The 20,078-nt window shown below is 32.4% G+C and overlaps 1 protein-coding gene across 3 annotated transcripts; it reads right to left on the bottom strand.

Annotated features, from left to right (window-relative positions):
* Positions 1-2,985: 2,985 nt before the first annotated feature.
* On the bottom strand, positions 2,986-20,045 carry LOC111713635 (F-box only protein 30). Of its 3 annotated transcripts, XM_023488552.1 has the most exons (25): positions 19,880-20,045; positions 19,630-19,651; positions 19,134-19,330; positions 17,302-17,373; positions 16,667-16,760; positions 14,981-15,070; positions 14,501-14,562; positions 13,365-13,433; positions 13,010-13,078; positions 12,119-12,209; positions 11,263-11,367; positions 10,938-10,976; positions 10,093-10,205; positions 9,619-9,712; positions 9,175-9,254; positions 8,778-8,842; positions 8,579-8,657; positions 6,193-6,277; positions 5,846-5,881; positions 5,505-5,607; positions 5,113-5,246; positions 4,633-4,688; positions 4,222-4,336; positions 3,661-3,741; positions 2,987-3,429 (listed from the first exon to the last, which is right to left on the bottom strand). In XM_023488552.1, exons 4-25 carry the CDS (start codon positions 17,361-17,363, stop codon positions 3,301-3,303), a joined length of 1,851 nt encoding a protein of 616 aa, XP_023344320.1. In that variant the 5' UTR covers positions 17,364-17,373; positions 19,134-19,330; positions 19,630-19,651; positions 19,880-20,045; the 3' UTR covers positions 2,987-3,300. The 3 variants fall into 3 exon arrangements, with proteins under 3 accessions (XP_023344335.1, XP_023344320.1, XP_023344327.1); XM_023488559.1 differs by lacking the exon at positions 19,630-19,651; XM_023488567.1 differs by lacking the exons at positions 16,667-16,760; positions 17,302-17,373; positions 19,630-19,651; positions 19,880-20,045 and having other exon boundaries at positions 2,986-3,429; positions 19,134-19,216.
* Positions 20,046-20,078: the final 33 nt, after the last annotated feature.

A 20,078-nucleotide genomic window follows, 5' to 3' on the forward strand; every position in this document is an offset into this window, starting at 1 on the left:
TTTCAGAATAAAATAATAAATATCAAAAATATCTTAAAATACCAAAATTTTAAAAGGAGAAATTATTTTACGGGGGGAAAATAGTGTATGCAACAATTTAGTTGTTATAAAGTTGAGATAAATCTAATTCTTATATGGGTTCAGGTCGAGGGGGGGAAGGCCATGGCCACAACAATTTCTGGTCCGAGCCACTTGTTCTCATTTTCTCGTCCGAGCCACCTCGGAATCCTCGTCAATTAGCTTATTTTGTGTTAAAAGTTTCCAATTCTTGAAGATAAAACTATTTTTTTTATCTGACCTGCACATAGGGCGTATATAATATGGATGGATCCTAAAGTATTGCAATGATTATATCACGTTGGAATCTTCAAACCCATGAGAATGATGTCGAACTTTATTTATAAGTAAAACTTAAATCTCTTCTGCCTCCGTAATGGCTAACCTTTGTAATATAAAATAAATAGCAAAATATAGTTCGATGTGAGTGGGTGAAGTGGGTACACAATCATAGGAATGTTCTTAGCTATAAAGTAATAATGATTTTAAGTTTAGTGGGTTCACTTTATTAGTTAAAGAAAAGTTTTCTGTTAAAGCTGGGTTTACAAGCTAGTAATATAAAGTAGTTTAATCTCTGTTTAACTGTATAGTGTATTTACTATGTATGTATGTCCATTCTAATTCTAACTTGAGTGGTTTGACTTTTACTGAGAAAATATAGTTTCCAGGTAAGGCTGCGTAACCCAAGCTGCAATGGTAAGCGATTATATCAATACATTGAAGACATACTTTCGATTTCAATTTGAAAATATATCAAAAACATAGAAGTCAATAGAAGCTGTAAATTAAAAAAGCTTCTCTTTGATTACATGTAAAATAGCAATTCGAAAAAAACTTGCAACAGTCAAAACTTAAAAAAAGTCGTCTTTGTTGTCTCAATATAATTGCCTACCACTGTAGTATTTAAAAATGTATGGAACCTGAGTCAAGATCACAAGCTTTATTCCCCAGAACTACGCTAAATTCTTCAGTTAGAAAACTCTGAAAAACTACCTTAATGACTAAATCAAATTTTTTTTCAGTAAAAGAAAACATTGCGTGAGATGGAAATGAAGCTTCAAACTTATTTCTTTCTTTTTCAGATTATTTAATATATAGCCATTTAGAAGCTTAAGTAAATACGAAGATTCACATTAATCTTTCACACCGTTATATTCATTTCTGGTTAACCCTGAATTTGTCAAAAGTTTAACCGTAAAAATTAGAGAATTAATTTTTATCAATTTGGTGGATTTTCATTTACAGAAAATATTTCAGCTGATCCTTGTATTCAATCTAAGATATACTAACCCACTTTATCGTTTTAATGGATAACTATCTGAAACATTATCAAATTAATTTTAGACTAAAAACATTTCCGAAATTTACTACTAAAATCTTTACTTAATGAATTCTATAGAAAATTAGGCTGCAAGATCTCTTCTTAACTTTTCAAATGATAAAACGCAATTTTTCTTACTAGTTTAGGATCTTTGAATAAAACATAACAAAAATTAAAATAAAAAAATGCCTCAATTTTCATTTGATTAACAAATCAATTAAGAAACATCAATATTAATATTATATTTTTTATTATTTAAATATACATATATATTATTAAAACATATGAAGAAAATATGTCATGTTTGTGTGTTCCAAAAACATGGGAATTAATTAAGAGTAAACTAATCTGAAACAAGGTTTACGAAAAAATGACGTGTAAATTTACGTGGTCTAGTTCACACGCAATTTTCATTTTTATTGGAATACCCTATATAGTGTACAGTTTACACTAGACACTGTACAATGTACATAAGACAAAACCATCTATGTAAAGTTTCAATAAGAATCTTCATTTTGCATAACAAAATCACATAGCATCAATTTATTAATATATCTTTCATATAGCATCAATTTATTAAATATCTTGTATCACATCTAAAAATATTTGTGCATTTTTCTTTACGCTAATCTTACAATGGTGACAAGTCACAAGGCAATATTTGGTATTTAAGTTTACTTTGAAGATTAAAAAAAAATGAAAAATGGTAGTTTCAAGGCAATGTAAGTGCTATTTCAAGCGACCCTGATTTACCACAGTACCCTTAATAACGTTGTCTGATAAAGTATGAATTAGATATCAACGTTTATAGTTTTGAATACTAATTATTTTCAAGTATGGTTTGTCAACAAAACTGACTACAGACTTTCTACTGCAAAAAAAAAAAACATATATAATTAGTTAGACACGGTAAGAGTTAAAGAGAGTGGCCGGCAAGGAGTGGTGGTTGAACTGCTTATGTTGTATTGTGGAAAAATTTTTTAGGATTCATTTGAAACATATAAAACGGTTCTACGACGTATATTTACTGAGTTCAAGAGCAAAGTCGACGTTCAAAATCATGAATTTGGATAGGCACGTTTTCAGAATTAGTTTTCTTAAAAATTATTTAATAACGACGACAAAAAATGTAAAAAAGTTCTTCAGTTAACTAATTAGTTGCTACGGAACAGGTTGAGAAAATAAAAATCAACTATTTTCATCAAAAATAAGTAATATTATTCAATTATTAGTTTCTATAAACTCTCATAATTCAAAAAGATTTTCTGCAGATTTGTAGAGATTTGCGAAAAATTCGTAGAAAATAAGAAATTCAATATAGTAATGAAAAAGGAAATAATTTAATCTAACATTGATTTCTGACATATTTCTATTGAGAAATATGTTCCTAACTATCTAAGTAGTTTACTATCCAATCAAATAAAAAAAAACATGAATGTCAGGGAAGTTAGGCTCCATTTCCCAACATTTTTCGTTGTCGTTATAAAGTAATTTTTAAAAACTAATTCTGAAAACGTACCCGCCCAAATTCATGATTTTGAACGTCGACTTTGCGCTAAAACTGAGTAATTATATGCGTAGAAATGTTTTATATGTCTCAAATGAATCCTAAAAAATTTGTCCACAATACTACATATTCAGTTCTACCACAATACATTGCCGGTCAATCCTTTTAAAAAAACGGCAATATGATCCCCATTAAGGATCATATGAAGGTTTCAAGGGTACCGCTGTGAATTGTGCACTGACATAGTTTTATTAAGGGTCACTTGAAATTACGCTTACAGTCCCTTTAACTTACAGCTTCTTAAAATCTGCTTTTTATGTGTCCCGATAAAAAAGAAAAAAAAAGGAAATTTTATTCTTGTAATAGTTTCTAAAAGAAAATAAAAAATTGACTTTAGGCGCTGCAATCTGGATATTTACTGGATAAACCACTCAGAGTCCCGTTTCAGTTTGATCTTGGCTTCAAGTGCTGCCATAAAATTCCGACTCTCTGGGGTCGTCTTATCCACACTCCTATGCTCAACACGATCATTGTAAGGACAAACCTAAACATTTGATATCTGTATAATCAGGGGCGTATAGACTATGGAGGGAGGGGAGATGATTTTGTTTAGGGGGAGGAGGAGCTTCAGCTTCTAAGTACCATTCAAGTGAATTTCTTGCTTATTCTTTTAAATTTTGTAGATTTAGATTTGGACGATGATAAGAATAAATAACAAAAATTGGGAAAATATGAATGGTTGAAAAAATTTTCAGAGTTATTTAACAAATGTTACCTTTAAATGCTCCGAAACTTTCCCACCAGGATTAAATCCCCAGGTAAGCACTGGATCAAAATGACCGCTGAAAAACCATCTCTGCAAAAAATAAGATGAAAATAATATTTTTTTACAATACAGTATGCAACAAATAATTTTCACTTCCCAACCTTCAGATTTAATACCTTGTATGCAACCTCCTAGATTTAATACCTTGTATGCAACCTCCTATGTTTAATATCTTGTATGCAACCTCCCATGTTCAATACCTTTTATGCAACCTCCCAGGTTTAATACCTTGTATGCAACCTCCTATGTTTAATACCTTGTATGCAACCTCCCATGTTTAATACCTTGTATGCAACCTCCCAGGTTTAATACCTTGTATGCAACCTTCCAGGTTTAATACCTTGTATGCAACCTCCCAGGTTTAATACCTTGTATGCAACCTCCCATATGTTTAATACCTTGTATGCAACCTCCCATGTTTAATACCTTGTATGCAACCTCCCAGGTTTAATACCTTGTATGCAACCTTCCAGGTTTAATACCTTGTATGCAACCTCCCAGGTTTAATACCTTGTATGCAACCTCCCAGCCCCTTCTCTCCTGTCCCTCCTCTCTTGTCCTTTCCCACTGGAGGGATACACAGCCTTTTCTATCCAGCAGAGAAGCACACACCTCACGTAGATATCTGAATGATAACAATGATGATAACGATCATTTCGGCCAATCAAAATTATGAAATCGAGAATTTCAGGAATTGCTTGTCAACTTGGATTTCCTATCAAGCCTAAAAATTTGACATGTTTGTACAAAAGAACAACCATTTTTCCTATGCACTAGGAAGTATTGGCACAAATAGACATTTTGTAACAGGAGTAACAGATATCTCAGCAACACAAGCAAATTTGATTTGTGAATCGTGGATGGACATAAAAAAGTCGATTTAAAATTTGGTTAACTGTCCCTTTAAGAAAGGTTTAATACCTGGAAGTCAAGGAGACTTGACAAAGAGTCCAGGAATCCAATTTAAAAAATATTATCTAAAAAAATTTATTTTATTAATGTCAGAGTTGATGAATTCATAATAAAATGAATAAAGCATGAAGTATTTGAGTAATGAAAAAATAATTTTATACACTTCTCTGTTGGTTTGTTCGTTAATTTTCCCTGTACAAAGCAAAAGGACTGAACCGATCTGGCCCAAGTTTATTGTGGGACCTCACCTGATATCGCATAAAAGATGTAAAAACTCTCAGATTTTCCATGAAATCAGGAAAACCAGCGCAACTGTTCAATGTCATGTAAAAATGTAAAAATATACCAAGAATAAGCATTAAAAACAAGGAGAGACACAGAGAAGCGAGATGTTAGCCAGGTACAATATAAAGGAATTAAGGAAAAAAATAAATAATAAAGTATAAAGGAGATCAGAATAAATGACTGATTAAAAATGTGAAAGGTGACCTGTAATATTTCTACAGGGAGTTGGTCCAATGTCTGATCTGTATCCTGACTAGGACGGATTTGCTCCGGAGCAGGTTGGATTCCAAAACTTTCACTAAACTCACTAAACACAACCTTGTTCTCTGGATTCAGACCTTAACAGATATTTAAACTTAAACTACAAAAATGACCCATTTTCAAATAAATTCATAACAAGTTTTTCAATACATAAGAATGACAAGCAAAAAGAAACAGCCAAGGATTTATGTTTTTTGGCTCATTGAATAAAACCCTCCACGGCAAAATTGGATTATTTGTTTAAATATTGCGGGTACATCTCCGCCCACCCCCCATTTTTTTCGATATGTGTGTGGAAAAAATACCACACACATATCATTGTCTAAGGTCTTTACCTGGATACAGTCTAGAGTATGAAAACCCACAGCCATATATAGAAAGAGGACATCTAGCAACCAACCAGTTGTTCAGTCCACCGTGAATATCATTATGCACATTCTGAAATAATTATCATCAACTTTTTAAAAAAAGTTTGTAATGAACCTTAAAAAAAACTTGATTTTATTTTTACAATGCAACCAATCTCGTTGGTAAAAGTTTCAAGGTTACCAATACCATTGTGAATCGATTATCTTAAAGTTTTCTTAAATTTACATTAACTGACTCAGTAAACAGCTTCAGACACGACAAATGAAGAAGATAAATAAGATTAAAATGGAATGTACTCAGTGCTCACCTTACAATGATGTTCCCATTGATCTCTTCTTAGATCCTAAATTCGGAATTCATAATTAAATAAAGTTTTGAAGAGAACTAAAATAAATAAGCTAGGACTTCTTGAGTGTGTAATTCAAATTACTTTCAGAAGTTGTACATCGTCAAGTATTATCAAAGTTTATTAAAAGTTTTGAGTTGCTATCTGAGTGTAATTAAAATTGATTAAACAGTTTTAAGCATTTTTGAAATTACTAAATAAGTGTTTATGTTGGGATTTGGGAGAAAAATCAAGCATTAAAAGATTACATAATGCAAATTGTACAATAAATTGTAGTATGTAGACTGTACAATTAAATCAAGGATAACCTGTCCGCAGATGAAAGTGTACATAGCTCTTGGCTTCTGCTGAAGACGGGTCACAGTCTCCACACGAATATCAAATCGTACAGTCCTAAACAGCACAGTAGTACAGTTCTAAAAAGTAAAGTAGTACAGTCCTAAACAGTATAGTAGTACAGTCCTAAACAGTACAGTAGTACAGTCCTAAACAGTACGGTAGTACAGTCCTAACCAGTACAGTAGTACCGCCCAATACAGTACAGTATTACAGTTAAATATAGTACAGTAGTATAGTCCAATGCAGTACAGTAGTACAGTCAAATACAGTACAGCAGTACAGTTCAATACAGTACAGTAGTACAGTCCAATACAGTACAGTAGTTCAGTCCAATATAGTACAGTAGTACAGTTCTAAACAGTAAGGTAGTACAGTCCTAAACAGTACAGTAGTACAGTCCCAAACAGTACGGTAGTAGACAGTCCTAAACAATACAGTAGTACAGTCAACAATACAGTAGTACAGTCAACAATACAGTAGTATATACTCCTAAGTCCTCTACAATAAACTATACAAAATACAATTCACACTTCTATATTTATTTAAAATATTGTAGCGACTAAATATTTTCTTCCACTGAAAGAGGAAATAAATGCGGGAATAAGAAAGTACAAATCTGCAAACCAGTAGAGGCAAGTTCTTAACCATTTATTGTAGATCTATGTGCTCCATATTTACACAAATATGTAATAAAAATTCTAAGCTATGCTTTAGAGAAGTTTACTTACTTACTTGTTTACTTGGAGTCTTGAATCAAGCGCCCCACTGAAAGATACATCTTTCAGATCTTCCAATCTGGTACATTCATTCATTCATTCATTCAGTTTCATTCTTTTTAATCCTCAGACTGGCGGGGTTTCCACTGTGTGTATTGGCTTTTGAAGGAGCCAACCGATTTGGCGTTTTTTATTTCTTTTGGTAGGTTATTCCATTGTTGAACTACATGATTAGAGAAAAATCTTCTTCTCAGCTCTGATTTTGATAGTTTACTTTTAATGTTCAAGAAATCCACCGAGAGCCGTGTTACTCTCTCTCCTCTGTCTTCTACAAACTCGAACCAAACTCTTCTATCAACTCTATTAATCTCATGTACAATTTTGAAAGTTTGGACCATGTCAAACTGAATCCGCCTGTCCTTCAGACTAAGTATGCGAAGTTCTTTTAACCTGTCTTCGTAATTATTTCTTCGAAGTCCGGAGATCATGGTGACACTTCCTTCCATGTTATTGACGATCCATTGAGAACTACTCTTTGTGTTATAGTATTCTCTGACTACCAAAAATGTGCAATAAATTGGCAAACTCAAATTAGCAAACTTTGATGTGATCGATTATCTTTGCTTAATAGATAAAATCATACTTCGGGTTATTTCCATTATACGGATCTAACCCTTCCTTATACGATCACTTGCACTTCGGTCTATCTCCATCATACGGAGTAAGCCTTTATGCAATTACTTATCTTTGCAACTTGACAACGTTATACTTCGGGTCCATTATACAGGTCAAACCTTTATATAGCTACTTGTCTTTGCAACATTTAACACCCAATGTAATAAGTAAACTCTCATTAGATTATTAACATTTATTTACATTTATTCATAAATTACAATATCAGGATTCAATTCTTTAGTTATACTCAAAACTTCATCAACCTTTTTTTACAATACTTCTTGCATTAAAATACAAGACGGCCTGATTGTTTCTTGCATAGATACCTTATTCATTATTGATTTGGGTTGGGGTTCTCTGCTTTCTTCTTGGTGGGATTTTCTTCCTCCTGTACTTCCTCCCTGTTCTCTCCTGATCTTGTTTTCCTCTTGTGGCTAACAGGCGTGCTGTCAAATTGCGACCCCAACTTCGACCTTGTCTGGGACCCTGTATTTGACCTAGACCCTGAGACTGGCTGTGTACTGTTTCTTGAGATTTCCTGATTTTTGCAAGCCTTTTCTCTCCCTTCATACCCACAACCTTCCACTCCCACAGTAAAAAATCCTCCTCACTCATATCCTTGTTCCTCTTCTCAGCTTCAACCTTTAGTTCATCCTCAACCTTTCTCTATAGTTTTGTGAGGTCCGGAACCACACTGATAAAGTTCTCTGGTTTGTTTGCACAAGTTCTTATTTTATCTAGAACTTCATTCTTCTTTTCCATGTTCCTGAAACCAATCAGCAATGGACAACGGACGTGGTGTGTTGCTTCCACTAGTTACTTTGCCAATCCTAGTGGAGAACTTGATATCTTCCTCTGGTTTGACAATACAATTAATCTCTGATAGTACTTTACTCACAAGTTCATGATCTGCTTGTTAAATTATGCAAGTTTTAAAGAATATTCGGGGTAACCCCGGTATTACCTGTGTAAATCTGTCGGGGGTGGAGGGGGAGGAGGAGGTTTTGTAGATTTTCTAGTTTTCAATGGAATCCTCGGTTCAACTACAATACATTCAGATTATCTGACAATATGTTTCCCCATACCAACCATTTTTCATTCCCCCACCCTTAAAATACAAAGAAATGCCCCCCCCCCCACATGATTCCATAAGTTGTACTTACCACTGGCACCAACAAGTAAGGCAGGAAAGGGTTTTTCAGGTTTTTGTTTCACTGCTTTTCTTTTCCTTTATATCAGAAAATTTGAAAATAAGCCACGTTGACTGACAGAAGATATATAGACGAGACCAGAGAAGAAAAAACCCGTTCATTGCCTTTTCCTTCTTTTAAGTCAACATTATTCAGGGACTTCTTAAATTCTACATGGGTGATAAACTATAGATAACACTTTGAATACGACATATTTTCAGCTAATATTTATAATTTACAAAGAAGTTTCTTACTACAATATTTTTTTACGTAGCATTAACAAATCAGTAATATTTAAATAGATCTATTTCGTTATTTTGACTGGTATCCTTTTAGTTAATCCCGTAGTTTAAAGGTTGGTTATTCTTACTTCATTATTCTGTCTTTTAGAATCCAATCAAACTCTCCTTCTTCTTCAAAATTGGCGCAAATCATTCTGTGCTCAAACGCCTAGGATTATTCATTTTAAAGGTCTTAATAATTCTTGCTTGGGCCTTGGTGTAAACAGGGTTGGAAATTTATAAATTAGAGAGGATTTAAACTAAGTAATTCAATTTCTTTTGAAAATTTTTAATTAATTAAAAGATTAATTCTATGGAGGGGGTGTAAATCCCTTGGGAATGTCTAGTAATAAAATGTTACAACCGGTAATTGAATAATCCACTACTTGCTCCCTCCTCTCCCTCCCTCCCCCAGTTTCTGAATTTTCAAATGATGTAAATATGAGAAACCCAAAAATGTGTTCACAATCCTTTCCGATTTCCCCCCCCCCCTTTACAAAATCTCAAGTTGCGCCTGTATCTATGTATTATACCTTACAGTGATGAAGTCTAGCGCCGCACTCAAAAGGGCAGTCCACTACGGAGCAGGAATATGTATCGGAAGTATCTCCCTGGAAATCAGGCTTCCTACGTAATAGGTTTATTCAAATCAAGTCACGAAATAAAGGGATTGCTTAAACGGGTTGTAAAAGCAATTTCAACTAACCCTACTTTTTATGAGGTACCAATTCACAATGTTACCCATACATCGTTTATCCGATTAATACTGTGGAAGATATCGACGTTTTTCTACAGTTGATTATATCAATACAATGAAGACGACCTTTTTAAAAGTTTTGATTTTTAATAAGCTTTTTTCGAATTACATTTTTTCTGCTATGGAAAAGGTCTAGTGTAACGTTTTGATTATGAATCGGGATTGCGGCTCTTTAAATGGAGGATCAGTGATCACAATTATGTTAATATTCCCTTTAAATATGACAAAGAAACGTTTACTTTCATCCTACCTAACACAGTTTCTATCAACACAGTATGCGCAGTGATTATGTATGTTTCCTTTCATCATCTCATCGTACTCCCAATACTTCTTAGGAACAGGTTGACCCGTTCTTAGTATAGCCTGATACAAACCAATCAGAAAAAGGGACTTTACATAGATTTCAAATTAAAGCAGAAGAAAAAATTCCTTTTTGCTGCATGACAACTGATTGTACAGGGTGTCCCAATAAACATGGGAATTCAGTAACGAATTCGATATCGTCTTTTTATTAAATAATTCTTTGATTTATTATAGTGATACCTACTGAGAAAGCTGTAATCTGTAAGAGTTTCGTCTGCTATTTTCACATTTTGTTTGTGTATGTTTTGACTGCATACGGTTGTACTTAATAAAACAAGAAAATTGCAGTATACAAACAGAGTAAACTTGTCCGTCTTTACTGTTCATCTTGCGGAGACATTATAGACACATCTTTACAGTCTTTTCCCCTTTTCAAAAAATAAATTCTAGCAGACATAATAATATTATGGCTTTTGAAATTAGGTATTACAATGCTAATTTATAACAAAGACGATATCGAGTTCGTCACTGAATTCCCATGTTTTTTGGGACACCCTGTATGTCCGATGTACTACAAAATTTAGTTCATAAAAAATCTCAAATAAGGAGTAAAAGGTTAGTATTTTATTTACTACTTTTTTTTAATCTGTGCGCCAATCAAATTAAATTTTAACAAAAAAATAAATTGGTTTTAAAGGATTCTCGTAGAAAATACATTCTATTTGAAAAGACTAAAAAAAACTTCAGCATGTTTTTTTTAAATATTTGTTTTAATTGAATACGGTTTGTTTCCTTCTCTACATCTTCTTGCCATCGTCGTTGTTGGGTTTCCTTAAACATAAATTCAATTAAAGATAAATGGTATTTAAATAGAGAAAATACACTCGAAAGTACAGGGAATGGGGGGGGGGGGGGCGCCCTCCACAAGCTCTTCCCGGGAACTTGTCTTAATGGGAAAAAACTAGAACGAAGGAAAATTGTGAAAATAACATTATTTATGTCCCAAAAAGACGATTATATGTTACACAATACCGTTGTGAATCATTGCTGACACGCTTAATTTCAAATTTTCTCATAAAACTTCGCTGACAATCCCTTTAACTAAAAAGTGTCTTACCTGTTGTTTAAGGAAAAGTTTGGCAATACCATACTGGGGGCCAACAGCGGTATCATCAGAGACTTCAAGTTTAACAATATCCTTTAAAGTTGTTGCAGTTCTATCCTGAACATATAATCAGAGTTGATAGATCTGAGGATACAGCTTTGTCACATTGACTAAACATTAAGGAAACATGGGGGTAATCCACCAACAATAATAAGAACCAGAGCTGAAAACTTTAATTAATGCCGTGGACAATTTTGATTTCTGATTAATCAGCTCTTTTCCCCTCTTTTTGGATATCCCTACTGGATTCCAACCTCACAGAGTTTTCGCATTAAATGGCGCGCAAAATTTTAACTTTCCCGGCTTCTGATAGGCTGTTCGGGATTCTGCATATATGATTTGACCTCGATATCAACAATTTTAAAGTTTTTAGCTCAGAGAGAACAGACTGAGCGCGTCATTAACAGATTAAAATACGTAAGTTTCAACCTCTTTAAGCATCTGACCTATACACACTGTGCTAAAATTTTAAATAAAACTATCGTCAGAATAATGAGAACACATTTAAACTTTAAAATCTATAATCATTTTAATATCTTGAACAGTCTTCGGTCGTTTTCATAATTTCATAAATAACGACAGGGGTTTCTTATAATAGTGTTGCCATGATGTATCTTAGAACTATGATTAATTCTAAACATGCTGATTAAGTCTTGTTCAACGGAAGAGCTGTCCAATGAAACTAATGTTTAGTCTGAATGAACACTAACCTGACAAGTGCGTTTCATAAAAAATGTAGGGAACGGTTAGTCTTGTTATACTGGCAAGTTGTCCAACGACACTAAATTTAGTCTGGATGAACACTGACCTGACGAGTGGATTTCCTGGTTGAATGTTGAGGAAGAGGAAGTGCAGGATGGCGTCTTGTTAAATTATTCCTCAAAGCTAGTTTAGTTTTCCTAAATAGAATGATTCTATATATTCAAGATAGAAAACGTCGATTTTTAGCACTTACTTTCTGGATTTTTTTAAAGAATGTTTGCTTTGAGTCGCTTTTTCAAAATTTTAAAAAGTTATTGAATTCTGAATAATAACTACAATAAAAACAAATCTTTATCAATCAAAAAGTAAATCAGAAATACACACAAGTTTAAAATTATATTTCATATGTTTTCAGTCATAACTCATCTTATTGCATTTTGAGGAGCTATTGAGAAGAAGCAAGAAAGTTTTTAATTTGTAATGAACACCGGGATAAATTTGTCATACTTGTGCGTACAATCAAAACTTGAGGAGATACGAGGGCACTATAGGTTGTACCAGTAATATCGCACGAATATTGCCTTCTTGTTCTGTCTTATTAACAGAGAAATATACATTTGGAAGTATATAGAGGAGGAAAATGATTTAAAGTAATCCTAATTAGGATTAAACTCAATTTATCAAACCTTAAAATATATAATAATGTTTTCTGACAAATTAACCAATTTTCCAGGGAACTTTAACAACTCTCCACCTAGCCTTTCATCTCTTAAATTTTAATATAGTTTTTAACTTATCTGCTGCATGGTGTATAGATACCTGGGAACTTAAACAATTCTCCACCTAGTTTTTGATCTATTAAATTTTAATCTAGTTTTTAACTTATCTGCTGCATGGTGTATAGATACCTGGGAATTTTAACAACTCTCCACCTAGTCTTTGATCTATTAAATTTTAATCTAGTTTTTAACTTATCTGCTGCATGGTGTATAGATACCTGGGAACTTTAAACAACTCTCCAGCTAGTCTTTGATCTCTTAAAGCTAGTTCAAGGTCAAGATCTCCTCTGAACAAAATTATTAAAATGCTCTACATATTATAAAAAGAGGGGGGTGCACCCCCCGGCCCCTGCATATTGTAAAACGAGAATTCACCGTGACAAAACAGTACAAAAAATTTTTTCTCGCAAAAGTTCTAAAATGGGGGGGGGCTGAATCGTCTAAAAGAGGGGGGTGCACCCCCTCCCCCTACAGATTGTAAAACGAGAATTCAGAGTGAAAAAACAGGGCGAACATTTTTACCTCGCCAAAATTCTAAAATTCTGAATGTTTTTAATCGTTTAAATTGTTCACCTGGCAGCTTGAGGGTTCTTTAACCGGAAAGGAATAGTCTTAAATCTCTCTTTACAGAATAATGGCCACCTGTGCAAAATATACAATATCAGACATGAAAATATTGTAATTTTTCATTAAATACAAAATAGTGTTCGCCAAAATATCATGAATTTTAAGAACATTTAGTTTACACAAATCAAATGGATTTTGTCTAAGAGCTTCAAAAGTTGTTATCAAGAGAAACGATTTAAAAAAATTCATCGCGATGTTAAGTGGTGTAAGTATTCAAGTATATTTTGAGAACCACTGTAACAAGAATATTAAATTTAATTGAAATAAAGACGTTCATTAAATCACGCCTTTCTGAGGTCAACACATGAAGGTTGTAAATCCCTGAATCAACAGAGGTTCATTGTTCACATCTTTTATCGTCAGAAGGATTGAATAAATGCCTCTTGGATATTCCATGCAAAGGCAATGATAACTACATTAGGAATTAAGAACAAATTCATTAAAATTACAAAATTGTCATAAATACATAAAGTTATATTTCACACACAAATTTAGACATCTGAAAAAATAACAACGGATTTTTTATGAACATCGAACGAATTATTTCTGTTTAAATCAAGTTAAACTTTACATTTTGTCCAAATTGACAAAAAACTTTTCGCAGGAATAAATGTTTGAGGACAAATAAAATATAATTAATCTAATGATAGTTAAGATATGAGCTAGGAACTTTTGAATAGTGGATAGCGAGATTAAAGCTTGATCTCTTCTTTTTCTTAATCTCCAGATTAATTAACCGATCGGGATTAAGAATATCTCATTCTAAAGTTCCCAGCTATGATCACATAAAAACAGATGAGTACAATGTACAACTACATATACTTGTGTACAGCCGTATCATATGTAAAGTATATATAGTATACAGCTATACAGTCAACCACCATATATACAGGTGTACTGTTCCTGACCTGTTCCATTCTTGAGTGCAAGCAATAATATATATAGTATACAGCTGTACAGTCAACCACCATATATACAGCTGTAATGTTCCTGACCTGTTCCATTCTTGAGTGCAAGCAATAATATATATAGTATACAGCTGTACAGTCAACCACCATATATACAGCTGTACTGTTCCTGACCTGTTCCATTCTTGAGTGCAAGCAATAATATTTGCCGGGCAGGTAGGCAGGTGGGAGGGAACCTATAACCATTTTTCAAATGAATAATAAATTAATAAATTTTACATTAAACAAACAAATTCAGACTTATCTTTGTCAACTAAAATTTAATAATTTATTGACATTAATCAATATCATGCTGGCATGTCTGCATGTCTAGGCAAAAAAAAAACAATTTTTTTAACCATCGAAACAATATCAAACTTTTAAAAATGTATGTACTACTAACGATAGGATAATTATAATAATTTAATCATGATAACAATAACAATAAGAATAACAAAATTAAAGAAAATAACAATAACACAAACAACAATCATAATCTTATTACGACTTCTTCTACGATATGTTAAGAGTTTAAATGGTTTTGATTTATTAAAGGAAAATCCTAATTAAATAGTGAATTCAAATTAAGTATACATTCCAAGTTTCAAACCTTACCTTCTGACGTTGTAAAGATGCTGAGCAACCATATTGAGTGTTAGGACAGGGAATATACTCCTTATAACAGAGCAGTAAATGTTCAGTTTCCTAAACATATTCAGTGTTATTGTTCAGTTTCCTAAATATATTAAGTGTTAATGTTCAGTTTCTGAAACATATTCATATTTAGTGTTATTGTTTAGTTTTCTAAACATATTTAGTGTTATTGTTCAGTTTTCTAAACATATTCAGTGTTATTGTTCAGTTTTCTAAACATATTTAGTGTTATTGTTCAGTTTTCTAAACATATTCAGTGTTATTGGTTAGTTTTCTAAACATATTTAGTGTTATTGTTCAGTTTCCTAAACATATTAAGTGTTATTGTTCAGTTTTCTAAACATATTCATAGTATTATAGGTTAGGTTTCTAAACATATTTAGTGTTATTGTTTAGTTTTCTAAACATATTTAGTAATATTGTTCAGCTTCATAAACATATCTAGTGCTATTAATTAGTTTTCTAATCATATTTAGTGTTATTGTTTAGTTTTCTAAACATAATTAGTGTTATTGTTCAGTTTTATAAACATATTTAGTGTTATTGTTTAGTTTTCTAAACATATTTAGTGTTATTGTTTAATTTTCTAAACATATTTAGTGTTATTAATTAGTTTTCTAAACATATTTAGTGTTATTGTTCAGTTTTCTAATCATATTTAGTGTTATTGTTTAGTTTTCTAAACATATTTAGTGTTATTGTTCAGTTTTCTAAACTTATATAGTGTTATTGTTCAGTTTTCTAAACATATTTAGTGTTATTGTTTAGTTTTCTAAACATATTTAATGTAATTAATTAGTTTTCTAAACATATTTAGTGTTATTGTTCAGTTTTCTAAACATATTTAGTGTTATTGTTTAGTTTTCTAAACATATTTAGTGTTATTGTTCAGTTTTCTAAACATATTTAGTGTTACTAGAAATTCAAGGCGCTTTGTGCCCTTCTTTCTAGGCTTTTAGGGCGCTTCGCGCCCATCTTCTATTTAAATTGTGAACATGTTCTTTTTGTTTACATTTAAAAACAACGCAGAACAAATTTTTGCGAATTTTTATCATTCATAAACCTTCCCTGTGGTCACGTGATGTCCCACACAAAATTTGGGCCCGATCGGTTCAGCCGTTTTGACGTTTATTGGATACAAACAGACAGACATCCAGATAAAAAAACAGACAAGCCAAATTTATGTATAGATTGTTCAGTTTTTTAAACATATTTAGTGTTATTGTTTAGTTTTCTAAACATATTTAGTGTTATTGTTCAGTTTCTTAAACATATTTAGTAATATTGTTCATTTTTCTAAACATATTTAGTGTTATTGTTTAGTTTTCTAAACATATTGAGTGTTAATATCAGTTTCCTAAACATTTTGAGTGTAAATATTCAGTTTCCTAACCAATTTTTCTTTTCAATGAACTGTTCAAGATATTTGAAGGGGGTAATGAACCATACTGAAAATATATTATTTCTCTAATAAGATTCTTTAATATCGAGAAATAACAGCTGACCAATTTCCAGATAAATCTTTATTTTTTCCAAGAAAAGATAGAGGTATTTTATGGGATATGTTGTGAATTGCAATTGTCACTTTTTAAATTGGGACATCATTTAAAATAACGTTTACAATCCCCCTCACTAGATATTTCCTACCTTGCAAAGATGGAAGCGAGCTGGGCAATTGTTCCTGCAGGAGATAATTTTACAGGCGTCTAGATCTCCTTTACACTTGTTGGTGTTAAAGCATCTAAACAAAGACAAGTCTTGAGGCTACGCACTAGTATTATTAATTACGCGTTTTATTTTTTAAGTGCTCGTATCATTAATTAGCCTATTACGCGTATTTAAAACGGCAACCAAACCAACCTAAGGTCTCCCTCCTCTTAAATACATCTTTTATTACCAATTGATGTTTCTAGTTTCCTTGCTATATTAACTAAATATCTAACAACTATGTTTTAGTTTTAATTAATTTTCTTTTAAATCTTTAAACCCTTTTCTTGTCATTAAAATTGTATATCTATGCACACGATTCTATATTATTATTACATACAGGATTAACCATAAAGCATGAGACTGAAGAGAGGACTTGAAACTCTTGACATATGACGATCACAAGTTTATATTAAGTTTTTGGTCGTGAATGTAGGCTTTAAATGGCGTATTTAATGATTTGGCAAAGAAATAAAGAAGTTTATAGTTGCGGGAGTCATGAATGTAAGGATTCAGACTGGATCAATTCCGTACAGTCGTCTCTTTCTTGGTGGGTAACCCTGTATATTCCCAACCTGTAGCAATGTTTGTGAAGATCTCCTAGTTCTGAATCACTCACAACCCATGGAAACACCATTCTTTAAGATCTAGAACAATAGGGAATATGGTCTCGAAATTATTAACAATAATATAGCCACACATTTTAGAGCGTCGATGCAATAGCGAAAGAAATACATAAATAATCTTAATAATTTCATGAAAGATCATTTATGATCATTATTATATATATACGTCCTTAAACCAAATGATATATGTCTAGTCCACTGCGATTTAATGGTCTCACGCTCTCAAGCAAAAATCGTTGAGAATTTTGCCAATTACTTCTAAAAAACCAAATCTAACAAGAAGTGCTTTACATTGCTAAAATGTACATGTAAAGGGCTACAGAAAAGCATAAGTGAGTTAGAGCGGTAAAATCAAAGCTCAGGGCGTTGCGACACTTCAAAGTCAGCCCTGTCTTAAAAATTGATGAGACTGTTTATAAGGAGGCTGAATCTATGTGAGTCAACTTAAAGGGACTGGCAAGTGTCAATGTCAGTGTCAGATTCACAACGGTGCCTTTAAACACGTTAGCTGTCTTAGAAGAATAATATATCTTGATTTTGAATTTTAAAAACTGATTGTTTTCACTTGTGATATCTCTACAAAAGTGACTTGCGCATTTCTTGCTTCAGAAGCAATGGAGGAATTGTCAGAATCGAACACTTGTCAAACTTAATAACTCCCTGTTCATTAAGGATTAAGTTTATATCATTTAATTTTATCTAACTGATTTTTTGCTAATTATTTCAAAAACCTCAAATTGAATTCTCTTCACTCCTAAAATTATTGAGATAATTTTTTTCATAAAATATATAAAAAAAGCTTTTTTCGTTGACTGAAAGATTTCAAACCAGAGAAAATGAGGAAAATGTTTCTCGGACGAAGAAATGATACAAAATGCGTGAATCATTGACACTTTTTTATAAAAGGGTCTCAGAGGTCACATAAACGATATTGACCAGTCCTCTGCAGCTTAGTGTTAGTCAGCTAAGACATTAACATATAATATATTTATATATATGTAGTGTCGTAAACTGTACACCCGGAGAATATATAATATATATTTATATATATATATGTAGTGTCGTAAACTGTACACCCGGAGAATATATAATGTATATATATATATATATGTAGTGTCGTAAACTGTACACCCGGAGAATATATAAGAACTGAATTGTATTTTGGAATTCAGCCAACTAACGTTTACGAAATTCTCACTTTTTTCGACTTAAACTTTCTTTCTTTTTTGCTTAAGGTCTTAAATGCAATCACGGTCGTTTTTCGTCTTGTGGTGCGGACCCCATACATTTGTGTACATATTACGGCAAACTAAATAGTAAAAATATAAAATTCAATAAATAAGAAGTCCAATTTACTTCCAACATATCTTGGAAAACGAATTCAAACTTTTCCATTTCAATACGTTGTGTATCTTGTGTTTACAAAAAATGTGCTTTTCTGGGACATGAGCAGCCCCTTTAAAGGGACTGTCTACCTAATTTTAAGTGCCCCCCCCCCTCTCCCCTACATTTATAGAATGAAATGTCGGATTCCTAACGGTAACTCATGTCTTCTCAAGGCTGTGAGATAAATTTCTTCTTCTGATAATAAATATTTTTAGTTGTGGTTCCTACATAAACGTGACATGCCCGAATTCAACATGTTTTAAATGATCATGTCTTCATCATTATTAATGAGGTTAAGATTTCAAGATAGCCAGGTAACCAAGGTAACCATTGTAATCGAACTTTCCACTCCGTCCCTTTAAATAACGTATACAGTCCCTTTAAATAGTTATTACCTTTAATCTAGTGAAGTATGGCATGCTTCGGGTTTCAACATTTTAGAAAATTACAAAGTATTATCTACATAACAAATCTGAAATTAAAGAAAATATGGTTTATTTTTTACGTTAAAGATTAAATGCGTACAAAAGTTTTTTAAGAAGACATTTTTCTTGTGACATACTCATCTAAATAGAAAGTCATCCAGCTAACTCTTTCCACAAAGATGAGTAACTCATAAAGCTAAAACTCTAAAACTCTGATCGGTGCTACTGAAACTGAGCTTTTTTTTTAACTCGGAAAGGATCAAACTTTTGGGAGTATTTCTTTTTTTAAATGAGTTATGGAAGTTAAGAAGCTATATCTCTCTTAAATGAAAAGGCCATGTCTTTCCAGAAAATTTCAAATTTCAAGGAGTCATTTCTTTCTAAAGTTTGAGGAGCGAGAGTTTATTTAGCGAGTTTCCTAATTAATAGTGCAAATACGTTTAAGAGTTTATTTCTCAAGAGCTACATCTTTTAAGAGAGTTTAAAACCTTGAGGTAATACAAACATTTTTCCAACGATTATTTATGAAGAACATCTTTCCAGAGAATTTTACAACTCCTGGAGCTATATATTTTCATAAATTATAGTGTTACATGTTATTATAGCATATAAAGCTACATCTTTCCAGATAGCTCTATAACTCACTGACACTCATTTAACGCTATCTCTGCTGGAGTACTTGAAAACCAGGATATGCTGGGGGGGGGGGGGGGNACATTGAGGTAATACAAACATTTTTCCAACGATTATCGTAATTTATGAAGAACACTTTCCAGAGAATTTTACAACTCCTGGAGCTATATATTTTCATAAATTATAGAGTTACATGTTATTATAGCATATAAAGCTACAGCTTTCCAGAGAGCTCTATAACTCACTGATTCTCATTTAAGGAGCTTGAGTTTTAGGTTTTGG

This window comes from Eurytemora carolleeae, unplaced genomic scaffold (genome assembly GCF_000591075.1).
Source record: "Eurytemora carolleeae unplaced genomic scaffold, Eaff_2.0 scaffold29, whole genome shotgun sequence".
Lineage (NCBI taxonomy): Eukaryota > Metazoa > Arthropoda > Copepoda > Calanoida > Temoridae > Eurytemora > Eurytemora carolleeae.

Coding starts and splice junctions, on each gene's coding strand:
- LOC111713635 (XM_023488559.1), bottom strand. CDS start 17,363: ATGGTGTTTCCATGGGTTGTGAGTGATTCAGAACTAGGAGATCTTCAC. Junction 16,761..17,301: donor CTTCACAAACATTGCTACAG/GTTGGGAATATA, acceptor GTCTTTGTTTAG/ATGCTTTAACACCAACAAGT. Junction 13,079..13,364: donor AAGAACCCTCAAGCTGCCAG/GTGAACAATTTA, acceptor AATTTTGTTCAG/AGGAGATCTTGACCTTGAAC.